The following is a 23553-nucleotide window of genomic DNA, read 5'->3' as shown; positions in this document are numbered from 1 at the left end:
GTTGGTTCCTTCACAATGCATAGATACACCAGGGTGTTAAGATGTACAACAGAAGGGTATATTTACTATCCTGAGAGTTTGCAGAAGACAACAAGTGTAATAGCAATAGTAGGGAAGTTTGGGCAGATGCTCCTAACACCCTTGTGTTTTTAAGTAAACATAGTCAACAACTTTGCAATTTTGTACAGTATGAAAATTATAGTCTTAATGAAACTCCATTCTCTGACAAAGCAACTTTGAATACCTTTCACATCTGTTACTGTAAAAAAAACTTTTTGCTGGTTAAATAGGAAGGGTTAGTGTCGGCGCTTGCATATCCTTCACTTAAAAAGCCCCCAAACACCCAGAATGTAGAACGCTTAAATTGCTAATTTGTTTAAAAATTCCCATACCCATGTCGACAACATATGAAACATGAAGTCTTCATATAAGGAACTATAAATATATTTACATGTCCTTTTTTATTTACAATTCTGCCTGGTTTTACTATCCAGTATACACAGCAATGCATTGTGTATAGTCAATAAATCCTGATTTGACACTGAACAGCAGTAACGAGTGATCTCCTGTACAACTTCCATTCTTTTCACCACTGGAGAAGAAATTGCTTTATGAACTCGCTACAATATTTGTCAAAGTAGTGAAATTATTCTGTTACACCAGGCAATCATTATGCGTTGCAATTGCTGTTGTGCTTTTGGTTTATAGGGTGTGAAAATCTGTTTTCTTATCAACAGCTGTTACACACAGGCCTCCGTTGTCTGCAGCTGTTTCCCCATTTATCTTAGAATCCAGGCTAAAGAATGGCAAATAGTCATCATAGAAAACACTGCTGCAGGAATGACCTGGGTGACTATTAAAATGCGCATCCACCATTCTGCGCTGGCATTCTGATCACCACAGCTCTTCTATTATAGCAAACAATAGACTTACTGAAGGCACGGTATAACATGATGAGGGAGGAACAATTCGTCTTAAGCCCGCTGGTATCTAGTGATTGATGCAGGAGCCGACATTGGTCCTTGTGGGAGTGTATCCGGTGACGGCAGCGTCAAGCAGTGTTGATGTGAATGGACACCAATGTAAAACTCTTTCCAGACTCTTGTGTATGGTTGCTTTTTCCCTGAAGACATTGTTTAAGTTTTTCTTGGAAGGATGAGGTGGTGAGCGTGTATAAAATGGGGTTTATAGCACTGTTGATAGGCAGGATAAAAATCACAATCCAGGATGTAATGGTGCCTGTGAAGAAGAGCAGTGTATTGGTGATTGGGAAAAAGTTCTGCTTTGTTAATGGTAAAGGAACAGAACCTAATATTTCTGACATTCATTTAATTGTGCATTTAGTTACGGTTTCAAGCCTTACATTAAAGGAACAATCTTTAACTTGAAAGAAAACAAGGGGAAGTGGACTATGAGTCAATAGGTCATAGTGAAGCAAGTGGGCTCACGAGGGCCAAAAAGACCAACCAGGACATCCGGGTAGTGGAATAAGCATCAAATTGATCCCTAGTGCAAAGTACAAGTTCCTCATACTCTTGGGATACTCTACAGTATTTTCAGCCCACAGGTTAAGGTGAGGTTAAGTATATTTATACATTTATCTCAAACAAAACAAGTTTATGATAACATAACATTTTTGATGGATGCATTTCTTCTCATACTGTCAGAAATAGTGTATACATCCTGCTTCTTCATCTGTAACATGTTGGAATCATGCAAAGGTACTAAAAATCAGCGTATCCGTTTTTAGTATTGATGACCGAGCCTGTACTTTGGATGCTTTGAGACTCCTTTACCTATCTTGCAGATAACCTTGCTCTGAGGAGGCGTATAAGGCATATCCAAATTAGTTTTGTTAAACGTTTTTTTTGCTTTCTGTGGGGCTCGGGGCTTCTGCTAGATCGTTCTTCCACATGTTCTCTTACCTGGAATCTCAGCCTCTGTGAGGGAGACTGCCTTCAATAAAAAGATGGGGATCCAGCATAGGGCATCAGTGAAGACTATGAAGAAGAATCTCTTGGCAATAGTGACTTCACGTGAGAGGACGCTGCGCTCTGCTGTTTTAGCACCAGTCTTGTGTATAGAGTAGAACATGCTGCTGTACGAGAAGACAATGGTGATAAAAGCCAGAACGTTCAGACCTAGAACAGAGCAACAAAACAGACCACAATTCATTATCTGTGTTGATATTCATTCAACTTTTAGTGTACTCATCAACAATTCATTTAAAGGAACAGTAATGTATTTTTTATTGTTTTGCTTAGATGATATTCCCAGTTTCATACTGAAAGCACCAGCATCCAACTGTGTTGTCCCATTCACGGTCCTACTACTACATGTATGGTTCCTACAAGACCTGGAAAGCTGTAGATTGTAATGTTTTTCTAGGAATAGAACTTTTATTAATGTGAACCTATAATACCAACTACATTTATAGAAATCAAGCGATCTGAATGTTGTCTTACTTTGTTTTACTTTTTGCCAGCAAAAGCTAAAAAGCTACAATCAAAGCACAAGTGGCACATTACAACGTCTAATCAATAACTTATAGTTAAATGGTTCCTGAGTGCAAGTACATAAATCTTAAGGAACACTTCACTTCAACCCACTTGTGTAGGAGACCCACAAAATGCTCTATGATGCTTATGTATAAATATGTCATAAGCGCATAATGTGGTATATAAAATGGATCTACCAGACTTTATATGAACGTAATACTGTGAAGTAAGATTTGGTGGTTAATTGAGGTTTTTGCAACACCTTTATCCATAATCCTCTAAAATCTAATACGTTCTTACTTATTTGTTAAATTGTTTTTGTTCATTTAAATTCTTTCGATATTGGCATGGTTAAATGTTAAAAAAAGTCCCAGATTTTGGGGTACAAAATACCCTTGGTGAAGAAGGGGTTAAAATCTGATCTTGAACGGATGCTGGGTTTCATTATGTATTATAACCTACAGCACGACACTACTAATAAAGCAAAGCATATATCTATTATTAAAGCTTCCTTCACAATAAATGATATAAATACAATTGCCCTATGTTTAAATATTGAACCAAAAAAGAGAAAGTTATATTTGAAAAACAAATGATTAAGACTATTAACAGACCAAATTGCCATGCTGATCACAATGGGCCAAGAATAAACCACTACATAGCGGAATTTTAAGTGAAAGCTATTATTGCGAGCAAGTTCTTATTGGTGGATTAAGTGGGAATGATGCATATCTGCTGCTGGAAAAATATCAGGGCTTTTTTAAGCTACCAAAGCCGATGGCTATAAATTCCCTTTATTTTGTAGAATAGCAAAGCTAGATGTGTGCTGTACTGATTTCTATAAAACAGATGATGTTTATTTTACTTTCATTCCAGATTAGTTTTAACCCTTTGCCTACTTTTTTAGTACTCGTATGTTTTTTTACCATATGTTGGTTTAATCAAGATTCACATTTTCCATGTTTGGGTGCCCACATAAAATATATTATACTTTTTTGCAGGGAAAATTTTACATGGTTCTCTACATGTCCATACCCAAAAATATGCTGATGGAGTAACCCCGTGCTCCAAACTTTTCTGTGCTGTCGGATTGCAGTGGAAAGCATACTCCATTCCTGCCATAGAAGTTTCCAAATTTGTCATAGCTCAAGAAGGGGATGACAGTGATGAGGAAGCCCAGTCCCCATATGGCAATCAGGGTGCACAAGGTTTGCCCACGTCCTGCTCGGAAGTGGCTAAACGGAAAGACAATGCACAAATATTTTTCCAGAGTCATATAGGTGAGCAGCATGACGGAAACCTCAGATGACAGCATTGCCATCGAGCCCACAAGCTTACACTCCCAGCTCTCCATCCATATCTGAGCATGTTTATTATACTCTCCCTTAAATTTTATATCAAAGGCTCCAAGACAGAAGAGGTAGAATCCCATTAGACAGTCTGCACCTGATTGGAAAAACAAAACAAAAAACACGGTATCAGACTGATGGAAGACTATCTTGACCATATGAATGCTTCCCTGGTCAAGAGTTAACTGCACATATGGGCCTCAATGAAAACATACTTTTTCAATTGTGAACAGTTACCTTTTATAGTTTACATGAAATTGTATGCATTTTGAAAGGTAATACAAGCCCAAGTAACCACATGAAACTCACCGTAAGCCACCATAAGTAGACAATAAGGCCACATTTTATGAAACGTTGATGTTACAGAAATACATGTAAAGGCACGTATACATATATGTAAGGAATACATTGGTTCTTTGCAAATCAACACACTTAAGCATTTCTATGACTCCTCAGTATGACCATGACAAACACGATACACAATATCATCACTGACAAGTAATGCATCAAGTACATTAACAACAACATCACTGCCCTCGCCAACCTATAAAACAACTCTGGGCTACTTAGGTCTCATCTGATATGCCTGAACCACTCCTTGCTCACACTCCAGACAGGAAGTGAACATGGAACAAACCACTTGTGGCTGGGGGTGGTGGAATGTATTATGCATGGTCTTACTTAACTTTTCTTGCAGCTTCTGTGATAACACCCCCACACATAGAGGGCTGCCATGTCATTGCAAGACAATCACTGTGGAAAGGGGCAGCTGTGGGTGGCTCTCCGAGGATGTTTGGGCCCTGGGTACCCTGTTTCCCCTAAATAAGACATACCCATAAAATAAGCCGTAGCAGGATTTCTAAGCATTTGCGCAATATAAGCCATACCCCGAAAATAAGACATAGTGATAGGCGTGGCTATGCAGCGTACCGACGCGGAGCGGTAAAGAAGACGGGCAGCCCTTCTCATCTGCCCCATCGTGACAGCTGCTATCTCAGAGGTGACCAGAGAGGTGCGGGCAGCCCCATCAACAAGGTCAGCTCATCCTGTCAGGTCTATATTTGAATAAATGTAGATTGTTGTACCATACTTAATAAAAATAAGACATCCCCTGAAAATAAGCCATAGTGTGTCTTCTTGAGGAAAAATAAATATAAGACAGTGTCTTATTTTCGGGAAAACACGGTAGCTACTTCTTTTGGCCTGAGTAGTAAAAGATTCCACTTACAGCACAGAGATTTGATGGACATAGTGTGCTGGCAGTTTTCTGTGACAATGAAGGATCTCATGCAAATCACAAACAGGTTCCCAAAGCAGGTGACGCAAGCCATGACCCAGACAAAGACTCTGAGCAAGATGTTGGCAAGTAGATTCTCAAACGACGAGATCCCATCAGTTTTGGGCTTGCAGCTCCGTACATGAGGAGCATGACTGCAGTACTGGAACTTCTTGAAGTAACTGCAGGCAAAAGAAGAGAAGAACATATCTATATAATTAATTAGCTGCATGGAAAGAAGAAAGGAACATATCTTTATAATATTAGCTGCAGGGAAAGAAGGGAGGAACATATCTCTATAATATTTAACATTTAGGATTACAAATCAATAAAAAAGCAAAATGCATCTTAAGGGCTAACTGTAAGTGTTAATCTTGAAAGAGATTACCAGCAATAGAAGTGGCAGAAAAAGTTGTCAATGGTTGTGACATGTTCTTGCTTATAGTATCTTCTACACCTTCATACTTACATGTGAGACAAGTTAACCAGGCTAGAAAACATGCGGTTATGAATGTTTGGAATCTTTATATCTTCCATGGCTCTGTCAACAAGAAAATATATAAGCATTAACTACAAGATTTCTTCTACCATTGCCATCAAATATCACGACAATTCCCATCCATCTCAGAGCCATTACAATTTTACAATAACTCACAGCTTTCAGAAAAAATCTGTGTACTTCTATTATTGTGAAAAAGATGATATCTGGCTGATGGAATTTAATTAGATTGCAAGCTTATAGGACTACTTTGGTCCCATCTGATATCCATGGAGATATGAGAGTCTCTCAAGTTTGCTCTCTAATGCAATTGCGTTAGCCAATGAATGTTGATTACTTTTTTTGTGACTTTTCTAAATATATATATAATATATAATCACATTAATTATTTATATATTAACATTTTAATTTGTTTTTGTGGGGGGCAGCTTTGTGAGCTACATGGATAATGGGAAAGGGGGTGAGGAGTAGTAGTATTTGGTGTGTGTGTGTGTGTGTGTCAACCTATGTGTTAGTGGGAGTGCTTGTATCAGCTCATTGTGTTGTAGTGCCAGGGTTGAGCCTTAACATGATAGTGAGGGGAAGAGGGGGGAGTAAGCAAGCGCGAGTTTGCATGCTAGTACATGTGTTCGTATTGGGGGGGGGGATAAACAATGCACCCACGTGCCACTAACCCTAGACTCTCTCCTGTATGCATTCTGGATTTGTTAATGTTGAAAAAAACAATAAACATTTGTACGCATAAATAATACATATAGGATGTGCATTGATTCCTTGCTTTGTTATGTATCCCCTGAGTGTAGGCTGAATAGCGCTTTCATATAGACTTGTGCATTCGTCTTCGGGCGAACATGAAAACGAGCACGAAGAGGCCGTTTTTTTGTTCGTTCCGAAGGAACGTAGAACAGAATACAGTGCCGGCAAACCGTAGGCGAAGACGAAGACTCACAATCACGAAGAATCGAAGATTCTTCGTGATCGTCTTCGTTTTTGCCGCGCAACCGCCAAAATTTCAAACAGGAGTGAGCTGATCCTCGTCTGTCCAATCAGCTCACTCTTGTGACGTAACGCTAAGGGTCTCGTCCAATGCCTGTGCTGCTGTTTTTTGAATTCTGAAGGCGCCTTTATAAGACCAGAGCTTGCCTGAGAGATCCATTCATTTTTCGCTGTGACTGCTTTGGCAACACTGCTGTGCTGCATCCGAGCGTTACAGAGAGAGATTGTTCTGTTCTGTGTGAGACTGGTAAGCCTTTCTCACAGTGTACTTCATCCTCACTTCAGTGCTACTTAATATAATTAATTTAATAATAATAATTTGATTAATTTAATTTTTTTAAAATTAATTTGTCATCAACTTTAGTGTAAGTGCTGTTGAGTTGACAGTGCACCCAGTGCCTCAGTGGCACTGGGGTGCCCTTGCCCTGGGCTGGCACTAGTGCCTATTGCCTGTCCTGCTTAAATAAATTAAATAGAATTTATAAATTACAATTTAATAGAATCTATAATTTAATAGTTCATTATAATATTATATATATATATATATTTGTCAGTCATATATATATATATACTATAGTATACTAGTGTAGAGTGTACTGTAGACATTCATCTACTAGTGTCTAATTTAAAATCAGTAATATTAATTAATATAATTAATAATTGAATTCATTATAAAATATATATATTTGTCAGTTATAGTTAGTAATAGTATACTAGTGTAGAGTGTACTGTAGACATTCAGAACATCTACTAGTGTCTAATCTAAAATCAGTAATATCAATAATTCTCTAATTCTTTCTTATCTTAATAGTTAATTAAATTAGCTATAAATAAAAGTAATAATATTAATTAATTACTACTAGCGTATAGTTCAGCTAATCTTATTAGTACTGGTGCTGCAGCTCTATAGTTTGTGCTTTGTTTTAGCAACAGTAAGAGACCAAGTCAATTTTTCTTAATTAATCTTTCATTTTATTTCATTTGTTTTGCTCACCTCAGTCCATCAGTGAAGTGAACTTGTTGGGCTAGTGAGTGCAGCCGCATAAGTGCTGTGTTTTTTTTTGATCAGCAAGCAGTGACGTTAACTGTTTTGCAAAGATTTTCTCATTTATTTTACATTTTATTTCAATTTTATTAAAAGTACCCTTAGTGTTTTGCTCACCTCAGTCCATCAGTGAAGTGAACTTGTTGGGCTAGTGAGTGCAGCAAGCAGTGAAGATAACTGTTTTGCTGTGACATTTTATTTTATTTCTAATTCTTTTCAAGAAAAATTGACTGTGACGAGCTGTACTAAGCAAAGCTTCAAGCTACTAGCTGTAGTACTAAAATAATTCTAATCTTCTTTAATCTTAATCTATAATATATTATAAATAATAATATTCTAATTCATAATCTATAATATAAGTAATTCTAATTCTAAATTCTAATTCATAATCTATATTCTTCTATCTATAATACATAATATATAAGTAAATTAGTTCTAATCTATTAATATTATATAACTTAATATTAATTAATAAATCATATACTGAATCTGATTTAACCTCACTTTAGCTTAGTGGGTTTGAGAGCGTCTGCCTAGAGGTAGACTTATAGTAAGGAAATATAGCTTTAGGCTAGCATAGTAGTAGGCTAAGCTCTTAGGCCCGTGTAAATTCAAATTAAAAATAAAATACTGCTAGTTATTAAATAGTTAATCTTGAGTTAATAATTTAAATAACTTTAGGATTTTGGCAGATTGCACACAGCACAGTGCAGTAGTGCATAGTTTTACTTTTTAAGCAGTAGCACTGAAGAGAACTTCCTCTAATTTTTTTGTCTTTAATTCATTTTTCCTTTTTTTTTATTTTTATTTTTTTATTTTTTTTTTATAGTTTTTTAAACACTACACTACACTACACTACACTACACACACAACACAAAATTTGAAATGGATCCTCCTTTTGGGACTAAGGAGGGACAAGCTCCATCTACCACCACCACCACCACCACCACCAGCAGCACCACCACCAGTTCTAAGATGCAGCCTTTGCGTCAGTCTAGTCGGCCAAGTAGGCCAAGCTCTCGCTTATCATTTGGGGAAGCATTGCTTGAAGGATCATCAAGTAAAGGAAAGGCACCAAAAGCAGGCAGTAGTAGTGCGGCTAGGCCCACAAGCTCTATGGTTTTTTACGGAAAGCCTAAAGCACCAGAAGCACGTTCAAAGTTAAAGGGTAGCACAAGTAGTACCAGCCCAGTGACTAAAAAGAAGTGCCTTTTGCCCCAAGCAGCATCTTCCCCATCCACCAGCAGCATGCAAGGTACCAAGCAGAGCCAAATTAGCAGCAAGACTCAGAGGGGTCCCAAACCAAAGCGATCTCATTCCTTTGTAGGGAAAACCACCACCACCACCCCCACCTCTACCGCCTCTACCACCACTAGTGCTGCGCCTACTGTTCCCACTGGTACCGCCACGCCATGTCCTCCTAGTACCTCTAGCAAGCCACCAAGTCCTTACAAAATTTTTGTAAAGACAGTTAGAGAGAGGGCTACACATAGTGGAACTCCACCTAGCGAGGTAGCAGAGGAGCCTGAGACTGAGAGGCCAAGTGCAGAGTCTATTCTTCCTGCTCGCACTACTACTAGTCACGAGTCTCACGACGATATCAGTCTTAGCTCCAGCCTAGCAGGAATTCCATTCGATCTGGCTAATGAAGAGCTAGACTATGAGCCAGAGGAAGTAGAGGAGATGAGTGGTCAGGAATCAGATTCCTCAGGGAGCAGTGTCCAAATGACTAGTGCACAATTTTCCCCTGAGCCTCCACCTTCTCCGCTACGATCATCACCATCACCACCACCAGCAGCAGCAGCAAAACCTAGCAAATCTAAAGCAATTAGCAGTCCCACTATGGCCAGTACTGTTACCACCAGTCCCACCACCACTAGTTCTGCCTCTGTTCATCCACCCCGAGCAGTAAGAGCAGCACCCAAGGCACACTCCAAGGCTATGCGCGCCCCAATTTGGGAGCACTTTGAAAATGTTGAAGAAGGGCGCTATGGAAAGTGCAAACATTGTGGGAAGCTAATAAGCAGAGGGAAAGTGTCTGGCCATTTTACCAGTGCTAGCATGAAGCATCACCTCAGCACTCAACACAACGCTGTGCTATTGGGGAAAGATGCAGAGGTAAAACTTAGTGCAGGCAGCATAGCTGGTGGCCGTGGAAAAACCCCAACAGCTTCTTCTTCTGAGCCAATAGCAGCAGCAGCAGCAGCAGCAACTAGTGCTGGCAGCCAGAGACCAAGGCAGGTTGGAGCACTGCATGTCCAGCCCACCCTGGAACAATTTGTGGCATTCCAATCCAAAAGGTCAATGCCCAAACAGCAGGCCAATAAAGTAACGCGACTGATTGGTCAGTTCATTGCTGTTGGAGGGGCATCCTTCTCTATGATCGAAGGGGAGCCTTTCAAACAATTGATGGCGGCTGTGGCTCCACAATATACAGTTCCGTCACGTTCCACTTTCAGCAGGAACATTGTCCCCTCATTGTATCGGTCCTGTGTTGCAGCAGTGAAAGAGGAGCTTTCCAAGGCTGCTGGTCAGTCTGTTCATTTCACTACAGATTTGTGGAGTGCACCTAGCGGCCAGCATGCCTTTCTTTCTTTGACAGCACACTGGTGGCAGCCCGGTGTGTCTAAGGAAGCTGCTGCAGCAGGCTACCGATCTTTCCTTCTCCATGCAGAAGTGATGGATGAAAAGCACACTTCCCAAAACATTCTGCATGCGATGAGGAAAATGTTTAGCCTTTGGGTGGGAGCAGAGGCGGGCACCAATGTTGAAGTTGGTTTTGTGGTAACTGACGGAGGTGCCAATATGGTGAAAGCGCTGCGAGATGGTCATATTGTTGGTGTGCGCTGTGCAGCCCACATCATCCATCTTGTAGTGAAGGCAGCAATGTCAGAAGGAACTAATGTGGCAGCAGTAGTTCTGTCCCGCTGCAGAAAGATCGCTGGGCACTTTCACCATAGTGTTAAGGCTAGCCAACTTTTGAGGGAAGAGCAAGAGAGGTCAGGTCTTCCCGTACACTGCCTACGTCAGGATGTCAGTACACGGTGGAACTCCACGTTAGACATGCTAGAGAGGATTTTGGAGCAGCAGAGGGCAATCCATAATCTTGCCTCAGAGCACAATATTGGGATTACCTCTCCATTGAATAGGGAGGATTGGACAGTGATCGCCCAGCTAGTGGCAGTCCTTAAACCATTCAGGGATGCCACAGAAAATTTAAGCTCAAACACTGCCAGTCTGGCCCAGGTAATCCCAGTGTTCTCCCATCTAGGCAGCAAGATGGATGTGTTCCTTGGAAACCGTGAGGCTGTTCAAGGTGGCACTCTACATCCTGACGTAGCAGCCATAGTCAGGAAGCTGAAGGATCTGCTAAAAGTACACCTTCGCAAGCGAATGGAAGAGAGTCCCGAAATGATGCTAGCGTGCCTTTGTGATCCAAGAATTAAGGGAAAGCTAGCTTTGAAATTCAATGTTCTCAGTAGCTACCGGGAGCAATTGGTCAACAAGGTGCGTGACTGGCAGCGTAAAATGGGAATGCTGTCCGAGGAGGGTGAGGTGCAAGAGGAGGAAGAGATGATGTGGTCTGCTACCCCTAGCAGCAGCATCAGCAGCAGTGCCACAAGCAGCACAACACAGCTGAGTGGAGCAGCTGCGTTTTGGGAAGAGGCACTTGGCAGTATAGTTGGACCATCTGACAGAGCTAGCAGCAGAAAGGAGAGTAGTGCTGCTGAAATGGTCAAACTTTACCTCTGTGAAGTTCCTTCTGCTCCTAATGTTGATCCTCTTAGCTACTGGGATGAAAAGAAGAGTGTGTGGCCTGCACTCTCATGGGTTGCGCAGCAGCTTCTATCATGTCCGCCAACCACTGTTCAAAGTGAGCGCGTGTTTTCTATGACTGGAAACATACTGAGTCCACAGCGCTCACGCATGGCACCTCATCTGATGGAGCAGATTGCCTTTCTTAAATTCAATCTGCCCAAATTGGGTTACCCAGCTCTTAGCTTGGAAAGTTAAATTTTTTCTCTCTAATGTTTAAGGTAGTTTCTCCCCCTGGTTGCACTTGCTGCGGTGTGGCAATGCCTGCTACCTCCGCTGGTGTAGCCAATTTACGCTAGGGCCTAGTGTCTGAGCTCTGTAAGTCCGCTCCCAAACGCCTAGGACTGACAGTCTTTGGATGCTTTGCCCTGGGGTGAAACAGGTGAGTGGGTCGTCAATTGCCCACTCATTCACCTTTTTCCGTTTCCAACGCTGCTGCTGGTGGTGGTGCCAGTATCTTTTGCCAGTTCGCTTCCTGGCTGAAATCATGCCTCAGATGTCCCTAATGGAAAGGGTAGTTTCTCCCCCCTGGTTGCACTTGCTGCGGTGTGGCAACGCCTGCTACCTCCGCCGGTGTAGCCAGCTTACGCTAGGGCCTTGTGTCTGAGTTCTGTAGGTCTGCTCCCAAACGCCAAGGACTGACAGTGCTTGGATGCTTTGCCCTGGGGTGAAACAGGTGAGCGGGTCGTCAATTGCCCACTCATTCGCCTTTCCCAATTCTGCTGCTGCTGCTGGTGGTGCCAGTGTCTCTCTTCAATGCCAGTTCGCTTCCTGGCTAGTGTCATGCCTCGAATGTCCCTGATGGTAAGGGTAGTTTCTCCCCCCTGGTTGCACTTGCTGCGGTGTGGCAACGCCTGCTACCTCCGCCGGTGTAGCCAGCTTACGCTAGGGCCTTGTGTCTGAGTTCTGTAGGTCTGCTCCCAAATGCCAAGGACTGACAGTGCTTGGATGCTTTGCCCTGGGGTGAAACAGGTGAGCGGGTCGTCAATTGCCCACTCATTCGCCTTTCCCAATTCTGCTGCTGCTGGTGGTGGTGCCAGTGTCTCTCTTCAATGCCAGTTCGCTTCCTGGCTAGTGTCATGCCTCGAATGTCCCTGATGGTAAGGGTAGTTTCTCCCCCCTGGTTGCACTTGCTGCGGTGTGGCAACGCCTGCTACCTCCGCCGGTGTAGCCAGCTTACGCTAGGGCCTTGTGTCTGAGTTCTGTAGGTCTGCTCCCAAACGCCAAGGACTGACAGTGCTTGGATGCTTTGCCCTGGGGTGAAACAGGTGAGCGGGTCGTCAATTGCCCACTCATTCGCCTTTTCCAATGCTGCTGCTGCTGGTGGTGGTGCCAGTGTCTCTCTTCAATGCCAGTTCGCTTCCTGGCTAGTGTCATGCCTTAAATGTCCCTAATGGAGAGGGTAGTTTCTCCCCCCTGGTTGCACTTGCTGCGGTGTGGCAACGCCTGCTACCTCCGCCAATGTAGCCAGCTTACGCTAGGGCCTTGTGTCTGAGTTCTGGAAGTCCGCTCCCAAACGCCAAGGACTGACAGTTTTTGGATGCTTTGCCCTGGGGTGAAACAGGTGAGCGGGTCGTCAATTGCCCACTCATTCGCCTTTTCCAATGCTGCTGCTGCTGCTGCTGGTGGTGGTGCCAGTGTCTCTTCTCTGCCAGTTCGCTTCCTGGCTAGTGTCATGCCTCAAATGTCCCTTATGGTAAGGGCAGTTTCTCCCCCCTGGTTGCACTTGCTGCGGTGTGGCAACGCCTGCTACCTCCGCCAATGTAGCCAGCTTACGCTAGGGCCTTGTGTCTGAGTTCTGGAAGTCCGCTCCCAAACGCCAAGGACTGACAGTTTTTGGATGCTTTGCCCTGGGGTGAAACAGGTGAGCGGGTCGTCAATTGCCCACTCATTCGCCTTTTCCAATGCTGCTGCTGCTGCTGCTGGTGGTGGTGCCAGTGTCTCTTCTCTGCCAGTTCGCTTCCTGGCTAGTGTCATGCCTCAAATGTCCCTTATGGTAAGGGCAGTTTCTCCCCCCTGGTTGCACTTGCTGCGGTGTGGCAACGCCTGCTACCTCCGCCAATGTAGCCAGCTTACGCTAGGGCCTTGTGTCTGAGTTCTGGAAGTCCGCTCCCAAACGCCAAGGACTGACAGTTTTTGGATGCTTTGCCCTGGGGTGAAACAGGTGAGCGGGTCGTCAATTGCCCACTCATTCGCCTTTTCCAATGCTGCTGCTGCTGCTGCTGGTGGTGGTGCCAGTGTCTCTTCTCTGCCAGTTCGCTTCCTGGCTAGTGTCATGCCTCAAATGTCCCTTATGGTAAGGGCAGTTTCTCCCCCCTGGTTGCACTTGCTGCGGTGTGGCAACGCCTGCTACCTCCGCCAATGTAGCCAGCTTACGCTAGGGCCTTGTGTCTGAGTTCTGGAAGTCCGCTCCCAAACGCCAAGGACTGACAGTTTTTGGATGCTTTGCCCTGGGGTGAAACAGGTGAGCGGGTCGTCAATTGCCCACTCATTCGCCTTTTCCAATGCTGCTGCTGCTGGTGGTGGTGCCAGTGTCTCTTCTCTGCCAGTTCGCTTCCTGGCTAGTGTCATGCCTCAAATGTCCCTTATGGTAAGGGCAGTTTCTCCCCCCTGGTTGCACTTGCTGCGGTGTGGCAACGCCTGCTACCTCCGCCAATGTAGCCAGCTTACGCTAGGGCCTTGTGTCTGAGTTCTGGAAGTCCGCTCCCAAACGCCAAGGACTGACAGTCTTTGGATGCTTTGCCCTGGGGTGAAACAGGTGAGCGGGTCGTCAATTGCCCACTCATTTGCCTTTTCCAATGCTGCTGCTGCTGCTGCTGCTGCTGGTGGTGCCAGCATCTCTTCTCTGCCAGTTCGCTTCCTGGCTAGTGTCATGCCTTAAATGTCCCTTATGGTAAGGGCAGTTTCTCCCCCCTGGTTGCACTTGCTGCGGTGTGGCAACGCCTGCTACCTCCGCCAATGTAGCCAGCTTACGCTGGGGCCTTGTGTCTGAGCTCTGGAAGTCCGCTCCCAAACGCCAAGGACTGACAGTGTTTGGATGCTTTGCTCTGGGGTGAAACAGGTGAGTGGGTCGCCAATTGCCCACTCATTCGCCTTTCCCAATTCTGCTGCTGCTGGTGGTGGTGCCAGTGTCTCTTCTCTGCCAGTTTGCTTCCTGGCTAGTGTCATGAATCAAATGTCCCTAATGGTAAGGGCAGTTTCTCCCCCCTGGCTGCCTCTGTCTGCGGTGTGGCAACGCCTGCTACCTCCGCCGGAGTGGCCAGCTTACGCTAGGGCCTAGTGTCTGAGCTCTGGAAGTCTGCTGCCAAACGTCTAAGACTGACAGTGTTTGGGTGCTTTGCCCTGGGGTGAAACAGGTGAGTGGGTCGCCAATTGCCCACTCATTCGCCTTTCCCATTTTTCAATGCTGCTGCTGGTGGTGGTGGTGGTGCCAGCATCTCTTCTCTGCCAGTTCGCTTCCTGGCTAGAGTCATGCCCAAAATGTCCCTAGTGGTAAGGGCAGTTTCTCCCCTCTGGCTGCGTCTGTTTGCGGTGTGGCAACGCCTGCTACCTCCGCCGGAGTGGCCAGCTTACGCTAGGGCCTTGTGTCTGAGCTCTGGAAGTCTGCTGCCAAACGTCTAAGACTGACAGTGTTTGGGTGCTTTGCCCTGGGGTGAAACAGGTGAGTGGGTCGCCAATTGCCCACTCATTCGCCTTTTCAATGCTGCTGCTGGTGGTGGTGCCAGCATCTCTTCTCTGCCAGTTCGCTTCCTGGCTAGAGTCATGCCCAAAATGTCCCTAATGGTAAGGGCAGTTTCTCCCCCCTGGCTGCCTCTGTTTGCGGTGTGGCAACGCCTGCTACCTCCGCCGGAGTGGCCAGCTTATGCTAGGGCCTTGTGTCTGAGCTCTGGAAGTCTGCTGCCAAACGTCTAAGACTGACAGTGTTTGGGTGCTTTGCCCTGGGGTGAAACAGGTGAGTGGGTCGCCAATTGCCCACTCATTCGCCTTTCCCAATTCTGCTGCTGCTGCTGGTGGTGGTGCCAGTGTCTCTTCGATGCCAGTTCGCTTCCTGGCTAGTGTCATGAATCAAATGTCCCTAATGGTAACGGCAGTTTCTCCCCCCTGGCTGCCTCTGTCTGCGGTGTGGCAACGCCTGCTACCTCCGCCGGAGTGGCCAGCTTACGCTAGGGCCTTGTGTCTGAGCTCTGGAAGTCTGCTGCCAAACGTCTAAGACTGACAGTGTTTGGGTGCTTTGCCCTGGGGTGAAACAGGTGAGTGGGTCGCCAATTGCCCACTCATTCGCCTTTTCAATGCTGCTGCTGGTGGTGGTGCCAGCATCTCTTCTCTGCCAGTTCGCTTCCTGGCTGAAATCATGCCTCAGATGTCCCTAATGGAAAGGGTAGTTTCTCCCCCCTGGTTGCACTTGCTGCGGTGTGGCAACGCCTGCTACCTCCGCCGGAGTGGCCAGCTTACGCTAGGGCCTTGTGTCTGAGCTCTGGAAGTCTGCTGCCAAACGTCTAAGACTGACAGTGTTTGGGTGCTTTGCCCTGGGGTGAAACAGGTGAGTGGGTCGCCAATTGCCCACTCATTCGCCTTTTCAATGCTGCTGCTGGTGGTGGTGCCAGCATCTCTTCTCTGCCAGTTCGCTTCCTGGCTAGTGTCATGCCTCAAATGTCCCTAATTGTAAGGGCAGTTTCTCCCCCCTGGCTGCCTCTGTCTGCGGTGTGGCAACGCCTGCTACCTCCGCCGGAGTGGCCAGCTTACGCTAGGGCCTTGTGTCTGAGCTCTGGAAGTCTGCTGCCAAACGTCTAAGACTGACAGTGTTTGGGTGCTTTGCCCTGGGGTGAAACAGGTGAGCGGGTCGCCAATTGCCCTCTCATTCGCCTTTCCAATTTATCAATGCTGCTGGTGGTGGTGGTGGTGGTGGTGGTGCCAGCATCTCTTCTCTGCCAGTTCGCTTCCTGGCTAGAGTCATGCCCAAAATGTCCCTAATTGTAAGGGCAGTTTCTCCCCCCTGGCTGCCTCTGTCTGCGGTGTGGCAACGCCTGCTACCTCCGCCGGAGTGGCCAGCTTACGCTAGGGCCTTGTGTCTGAGCTCTGGAAGTCTGCTGCCAAACGTCTAAGACTGACAGTGTTTGGGTGCTTTGCCCTGGGGTGAAACAGGTGAGCGGGTCGCCAATTGCCCTCTCATTCGCCTTTCCAATTTTTCAATGCTGCTGGTGGTGGTGGTGGTGGTGGTGCCAGCATCTCTTCTCTGCCAGTTCGCTTCCTGGCTAGAGTCATGCCCAAAATGTCCCTAATTGTAAGGGCAGTTTCTCCCCCCTGGCTGCCTCTGTCTGCGGTGTGGCAACGCCTGCTACCTCCGCCGGAGTGGCCAGCTTACGCTAGGGCCTTGTGTCTGAGCTCTGGAAGTCTGCTGCCAAACGTCTAAGACTGACAGTGTTTGGGTGCTTTGCCCTGGGGTGAAACAGGTGAGCGGGTCGCCAATTGCCCTCTCATTCGCCTTTCCAATTTTTCAATGCTGCTGGTGGTGGTGGTGGTGGTGGTGGTGCCAGCATCTCTTCTCTGCCAGTTCGCTTCCTGGCTAGAGTCATGCCCAAAATGTCCCTAATTGTAAGGGCAGTTTCTCCCCCCTGGCTGCCTCTGTCTGTGGTGTGGCAACGCCTGCTACCTCCGCCGGAGTGGCCAGCTTACGCTAGGGCCTTGTGTCTGAGCTCTGGAAGTCTGCTGCCAAACGTCTAAGACTGACAGTGTTTGGGTGCTTTGCCCTGGGGTGAAACAGGTGAGTGGGTCGCCAATTGCCCACTCATTCGCCTTTTCAATGCTGCTGCTGGTGGTGGTGCCAGCATCTCTTCTCTGCCAGTTCGCTTCCTGGCTAGAGTCATGCCCAAAATGTCCCTAATGGTAAGGGCAGTTTCTCCCCCCTGGCTGCCTCTGTTTGCGGTGTGGCAACGCCTGCTACCTCCGCCGGAGTGGCCAGCTTACGCTAGGGCCTTGTGTCTGAGCTCTGGAAGTCTGCTGCCAAACGTCTAAGACTGACAGTGTTTGGGTGCTTTGCCCTGGGGTGAAACAGGTGAGTGGGTCGCCAATTGCCCACTCATTCGCCTTTTCAATGCTGCTGCTGGTGGTGGTGCCAGCATCTCTTCTCTGCCAGTTCGCTTCCTGGCTAGAGTCATGCCCAAAATGTCCCTAATGGTAAGGGCAGTTTCTCCCCCCTGGCTGCCTCTGTTTGCGGTGTGGCAACGCCTGCTACCTCCGCCGGAGTGGCCAGCTTACGCTAGGGCCTTGTGTCTGAGCTCTGGAAGTCTGCTGCCAAACGTCTAAGACTGACAGTGTTTGGGTGCTTTGCCCTGGGGTGAAACAGGTGAGCGGGTCGCCAATTGCCCACTCATTTGCCTTTCCCATTTCCTTTTCCATTTCATTATTTTCCTTCTGATACACAACCAACCAAACATAACACACACAATAACACATATAACACATATAACACACAGTGACATCACACATAACACACATACACACACACTTACAATGCACAAAACACAAGGACCTTTTCCTTGTTATTTGCCCTGGCCTTCACTCACTAATAGCATTACATTAACACTATAACTCACACTTCACCCTATAACATTTTTCCATCCACATACCTGCCAACAGACCCAACTTTTTCAGGGACAGTCCTGCTTTTTTCCAGTCCTGTCCCATCTAATTTAGCTAAACTAGGTATGCAAAATGCAAATACACATAGGTAGTTATAGCTCGGTAGGTAACGCTACTATAAACATTTAATAAATATAATCAAGTACTAAATAATAAATCTAACTTTAAAATACATTTAAATAAACCCCTATTTTTTTTTTAAAAAAAAACATTAAAATTAAATTATTATTATTTAGACATAATCCATCTTTAACCAAACCAGTGCACTGCTACTAATCTTAAACATAACCGTACATTAACCCTAAGCTATTTTTTAGTTCTTGTCCAACATTTTTCCATCAGCATACCTGCCAACACACCCAAGATTTTGGTGGACAGTCCTGCTATTTTCCAGTCCTGTCCAATAAGTAAGTTGGGTTGTTGCAAAGTATGCCATTGTAAATAGGTAGCAAATGTTAGGCATGTAAAGTGGTCCAAAATCAATTTAAAAATGTAAAATATTCCCTATTCTTTTATTAAACATCTATGGACAGTACACCTCGGTATGTGTGTGCAACTCTATTGGTCGTTTCGGCAGGGGGCTCGCCTGCCATCAACGAATGAAGTGCATTCTGCAGTTCTGCAATTCACTCGTTGATGCCAGACCAGCCCCCTGCCGAAACGACCAATAGAGCTGCACACACGTACCTTCACGGCAGCTGCTGCTGCTGTGATGTGTTATTAACCCCGTATTAACCCCTGCTAGGCAACCAGGAGGAAAACGAAGATTAAACGAGCACGAAGAATGTCCGCGAATATTCGCCCGAAGAGAAGACAGGAACGGGCGAATATTCGCGGAATACGAAGATTTTTTTTTCCCCGAAGACGAGCACGAAGACGAACACGAAGAGCCCCCTGGTGCCCAAGTCTACTTTCATACAACATCTTTATGGCATGGAAAAGGAGAACACAATCCTGAATATAAAACAAGATCAAGGAATGATTATGGTTTCAGTAATACAGGAGATGGACCAAACGATTCTTAACTGTCATACAATTCTGTGTTTCTATGACACAGTGGGGTGCCTGCAATTATATACTAGTTAACTGTCGGTATATTGAAGTCTATTCATCTCTAAAGTTCAGTTAATATCACACATTGTGCTTTCATTATAACAATATGCTGGGATTTCATGCTTCTATATCAAGTATTTCTATAGACAGAATATTTCCACAGTAATTATCCTGTAACATAGTGTAAGATATATGTCCCCCGGGTTTCATATTGTTATCTTATTCAAGGTAATTCATGTACAATGAATTTATAAAAGGATTTGTTAAAATGGAAGTGTTAATTTGTCATGAAAGGCAACATGTCACATGCATCACTAAGGTATTTGTGAGAGAGGAGCATTATCATAAATATGTAAAGGGGAACTTGAAGGCTCCTCAGGAGACAAAGAACATAGTATTTGTTGCAGATATGAACCATCTGGCCCATCTATTATGCCTATTTTTCATGTTTTTATGTTGATATTATAGTATATATTAAACAGGGCTCTTACAAGGACTGCAGGCTCGTCAGGAGATCAAACTGATTGTGTGGAATGTGGCTCAATGGGTTGAAAGAGATGTTCCTGGAAAGGTAAACACAGTAAGCAAATTCTGTCATCTCCCAATCTTACAAACATATAAACAATAACCATAATAGTAATATGGTTATTAACATTCTGATTGTAACCATATTATGGGTAAGATTTAGAAATAAAAACTATTTTCGAGGAGGTATTTTTTTTAGGTTAGGACTCATTTGAGACTATTCAATCATCATTTTAGACAAAAGTGAAACAAAACACACAGTTACATTATTTTTGGAGTTATGGTAAAGTTATCCCATGTAGTCCTGGGACCATGTCCATACCTGTAACACTCTGGCTTTGACTGTAAGTTTCTTCTTTCTCTGGGCATGGTATGAGCGTTTGGCCAAATACACTCCCCCAACTAATCCCCCCTACTCCATGCTCACTTTTGCCCACTTACTAAAGGCTGTCTGGGACCTGCTCAAGTGCAGCTAGCATACCACCATGAATGGCTAGCCCCTTCCCAAAGTCACTGCGCCAGATTAAGGAGAGTGCTGGATTGCTAAGTATGTAAGGGCATTATGGCTTTGTGTGTTTATTATGTATATCTGCACAGCATAAGGACAGAAGCAGTTTTTATGACATATGTAAAGGTCTATACATTGGTTACGTGAGGACATTCAGTTACCATATCACGAGTATCAGAGTGTATGGTGGAAGGGGGGCAAGGGACAATGAAGGCACAAACAAGTTGTTTGGGGGCAATGATGGCACAGACCAGCTGTTGGGAGGCCCCGGGCAATTTTCGCACCAGGGCCTTGTGGTTTCTATTTACACCCCTGAGGGAAACATTTAGAGAGCGTGAGAGAGAGAGTGAACTTTTTGCTTTGTTTTCATCCGATTCTGGATTGTTTTAGTAGCTTTGTACAAATTGCTGAATTTACCAAAATTCAGTAAATTTAATTTGAATGCACAAGTCTAGTATGTATTATATATACAGCATATATAGTATATATAGTATATATAACTGCCCATTCCCAGCCTCACTTAAGGCTTTCTAGGACTACACACGGCCTTACATGAAGCCATTCTCCAGAAGATGAAGAACTCTGAGTAGTTAACATGGGAAGTTCCCAGGTTTGAGTATAAGCCACTTACTTCATTCACTGTTTTAGCAGAGTGAGAATCTGGCACTAGAACTCTCTGAATTTCGCTTGAGGGCTCTAGAATTCACAGCTGTTAACAGCTCCTTTAGGTCAATGTTTATTCAAGTAAAAGTGGTGTCCTGCCACCCCCTGACAACATTGCACCTATTCCTCTTTCAAGGTTCTCCGCACCCCTACATGTGGCTACAGTGATACAGAAATATATCATATTTCATATTAAAAAAAAAGAAAGTGGTATTAAAACATGCCTTTATATCAGTGTATGAAGCAGAATCATGTATAATGTGTCACAGAATACTTTCATATGTGTTTGTGTATACAAACTATAAAAAAAAATTCCTATGACTAAAATAGTCAATAAAAGAAAAAAGCAAATGTCTCCATTCTGGGCATATGTCTACCCTGACCACTAAGATATCCAGATCTACTACTAAGTGTTCTTTTGACAGCAGTAAGTTGGAATGCATGGGATAATAGTTCTACATTCTTATCCATGTTCGTTAATTGCCTTATTAGAAGTGTTTAAGCACAAGAAGATTCACGCGCATTATCCCCTAGACAGTATTCATTTTTGCTGACAATGTGAAATGTGTCAGACTCTGTTGGAGCAGAACACTTACAGCTGTTGGAGGTCCTGCAGGTTCGTGAACAACGAGGGTGGAAGCTCCTTAATCTGATTGACAGACAGATCTCTGATTGTATGAAAAACAGTAAATAGGAAATAAGTTGGGTCTGCAAATTATGTATTAACATGCAATCATTCATGCTTCTTTATATCTTGAGTACAAATGAAATTACTTTGTAGTATAATCACTGCCATTGTCGGACAAAATCTGGCCAATTTAGTTACCAAAAGTTTCAAGTTATGAAAATTAAAGACACTGAATAAAATGTGTTATAAGCTTTTATCAACATACACATTTTATATATCAGGAAGTCCAGCATTTTATGATATTTAATGGTCTGATGCCACTAGGTTTTATGTCCTTAAACTTGGTTGGTCAACTTCAAGGCTTCCAGTAATTTTGATAAAGGCTACTATCAATTGTGAAAGGATTGTACAGAAGAAATGACTCACAGATCCACCAGCTTGTTCATTTGGGATAAAGCTCCCGGTTGAATTTTTCGAATCTTGTTTCTGCGCAAGACCCTACGATAGAATGAGTGTAAAAACATATAGTTACGTTTGCTTTTTTATTTGTACAAGGGGACACACAAAGACAGGAAAAACCTGGACAAATGACCCTTCATAATGCATAATGATGTCAGTTAGTTGAGATTGCAACACTAATGCAAACGCTTCCTTTAGTGAAAGATTTCGGCTACTCCTGGGGTTTACTGAAGAGATGCATTGATGTTTTCAGCCCCCAGGACTCACTTATGTGTCATTAATGCTGAGTGCTGGAGTATAACACTACGTATTTCACTACGGCATTTTACTAGGCACATTTTGGATTATTTTTTAGTACCTTTTATTACCTTTATTACTCCCTTTTAGTACCAATCCCTGCCAAAATGTGTGCTTGTAAATGCGACTAGAGATTGAAGATAAGAAAGCAGGACAGAGCAGATCTGGGCATGTGTGTTGTCATTAACTTTACACTTCACTCACTAGATAACACTTTATTTTGAGGTGAAGATGCGGTAATGGGGGAATCTTATAAAGATTTTCATTTTATACACTTTTCACATGTGGGATAGTGTCTACATTGATTTTCCGGTTATGCTTTGTACCAGGATTTCTCTTTATACATAGCTATGTGTAATCATGAATTTGGAAGAATCTCTTACCCAGATTTCCTGAGGTTTAGAAAATGTAAAAAAAAAGAAACTATCAATGCGAGATCTTTTAATATCGTAGCTACAAAGCAACATGTTTACCTTTATTTAGGCACTGAAAGGAACTTCACAAGGAATAACAATACGGTTGTCTCAATGTGACATTTACGTTTGACAGGGACATAATTGTACATGTCATGGTCATGTCATTTACTCACAAGACCATGAGCTGGCCATTTAGTACTCATGGTTCAAAGCCAAATAATTATCACTTCAGGTGTTCAATAGACATTTTTAATGTGACCCAACTAAAGAGCTAAATAGGATGGGATCTCACATTTGGACCCGGTAAAATATATAGACAGCATCTTAAGCAGCTCATGATGCGAATTATGATGATTGTTACATAAGTCCGTTCAAGTCAACTTAGGCTAAGTCAAAACGCATTGATAAGCATTAAATTCATTCACATAGGAACTAAGTCTATTTAAAGTTATACTTGACAGGTATTTGAACCTCCCTGAGTCACTCACCCATAGTATGACAAGCATAATGCATATATATATATATATATATATATATATATATCAATTAACCATTCTTTCCTTGTTTTTTATGATCGTACTGTTGAGCTTGGATAGGATTTGGAAATGGGACTGCAGAACAATCATAGTTCTGCTTCACTGGCTAAAAAGAAATTGCTACTTCAAAAGGCTCATACAATCTCTTATCTCAAAGCGGAAAAGCTTCCTGGATTGTGAGATTAGATTTATGCAGCTTGAATGTGATTATTTCTGTTCTTCTGATGACACTGCTTAGTTTCGTTCTGCAACAATCATTTTTATTTTACAGAGACTGTGGTCTAATCAAAGTAAAATGATGTACCAACAAGGAAGTACCTGCGTCCCTTTCAAAAACATAAACATGTTGA

The 23553-nt window shown here is 43.9% G+C and overlaps 1 protein-coding gene across 1 annotated transcript in view; it reads right to left on the bottom strand.

Moving 5' to 3' along the window:
• Positions 1-860: 860 nt before the first annotated feature.
• Positions 861-23553, bottom strand: part of LOC128502529 (relaxin receptor 2-like) — a 95209-nt gene continuing 72516 nt past the window's right edge. The window contains exons 11-18 of the mRNA XM_053472333.1: positions 21922-21993; positions 21464-21535; positions 19663-19734; positions 5593-5664; positions 5076-5305; positions 3534-3944; positions 1926-2141; positions 861-1239 (exon numbers count right to left, since the gene is read on the bottom strand). Coding sequence (XP_053328308.1) covers positions 1052-1239; positions 1926-2141; positions 3534-3944; positions 5076-5305; positions 5593-5664; positions 19663-19734; positions 21464-21535; positions 21922-21993 — 1333 coding nt within the window. The 3' untranslated portion in view covers positions 861-1051. The remainder of the gene's footprint in view (positions 1240-1925; positions 2142-3533; positions 3945-5075; positions 5306-5592; positions 5665-19662; positions 19735-21463; positions 21536-21921; positions 21994-23553) is intronic.

Source organism: Spea bombifrons, chromosome 8 (genome assembly GCF_027358695.1).
Source record: "Spea bombifrons isolate aSpeBom1 chromosome 8, aSpeBom1.2.pri, whole genome shotgun sequence".
Taxonomy (NCBI): domain Eukaryota; kingdom Metazoa; phylum Chordata; class Amphibia; order Anura; family Pelobatidae; genus Spea; species Spea bombifrons.
This window is presented reverse-complemented; position numbering and strand designations above follow the sequence as displayed.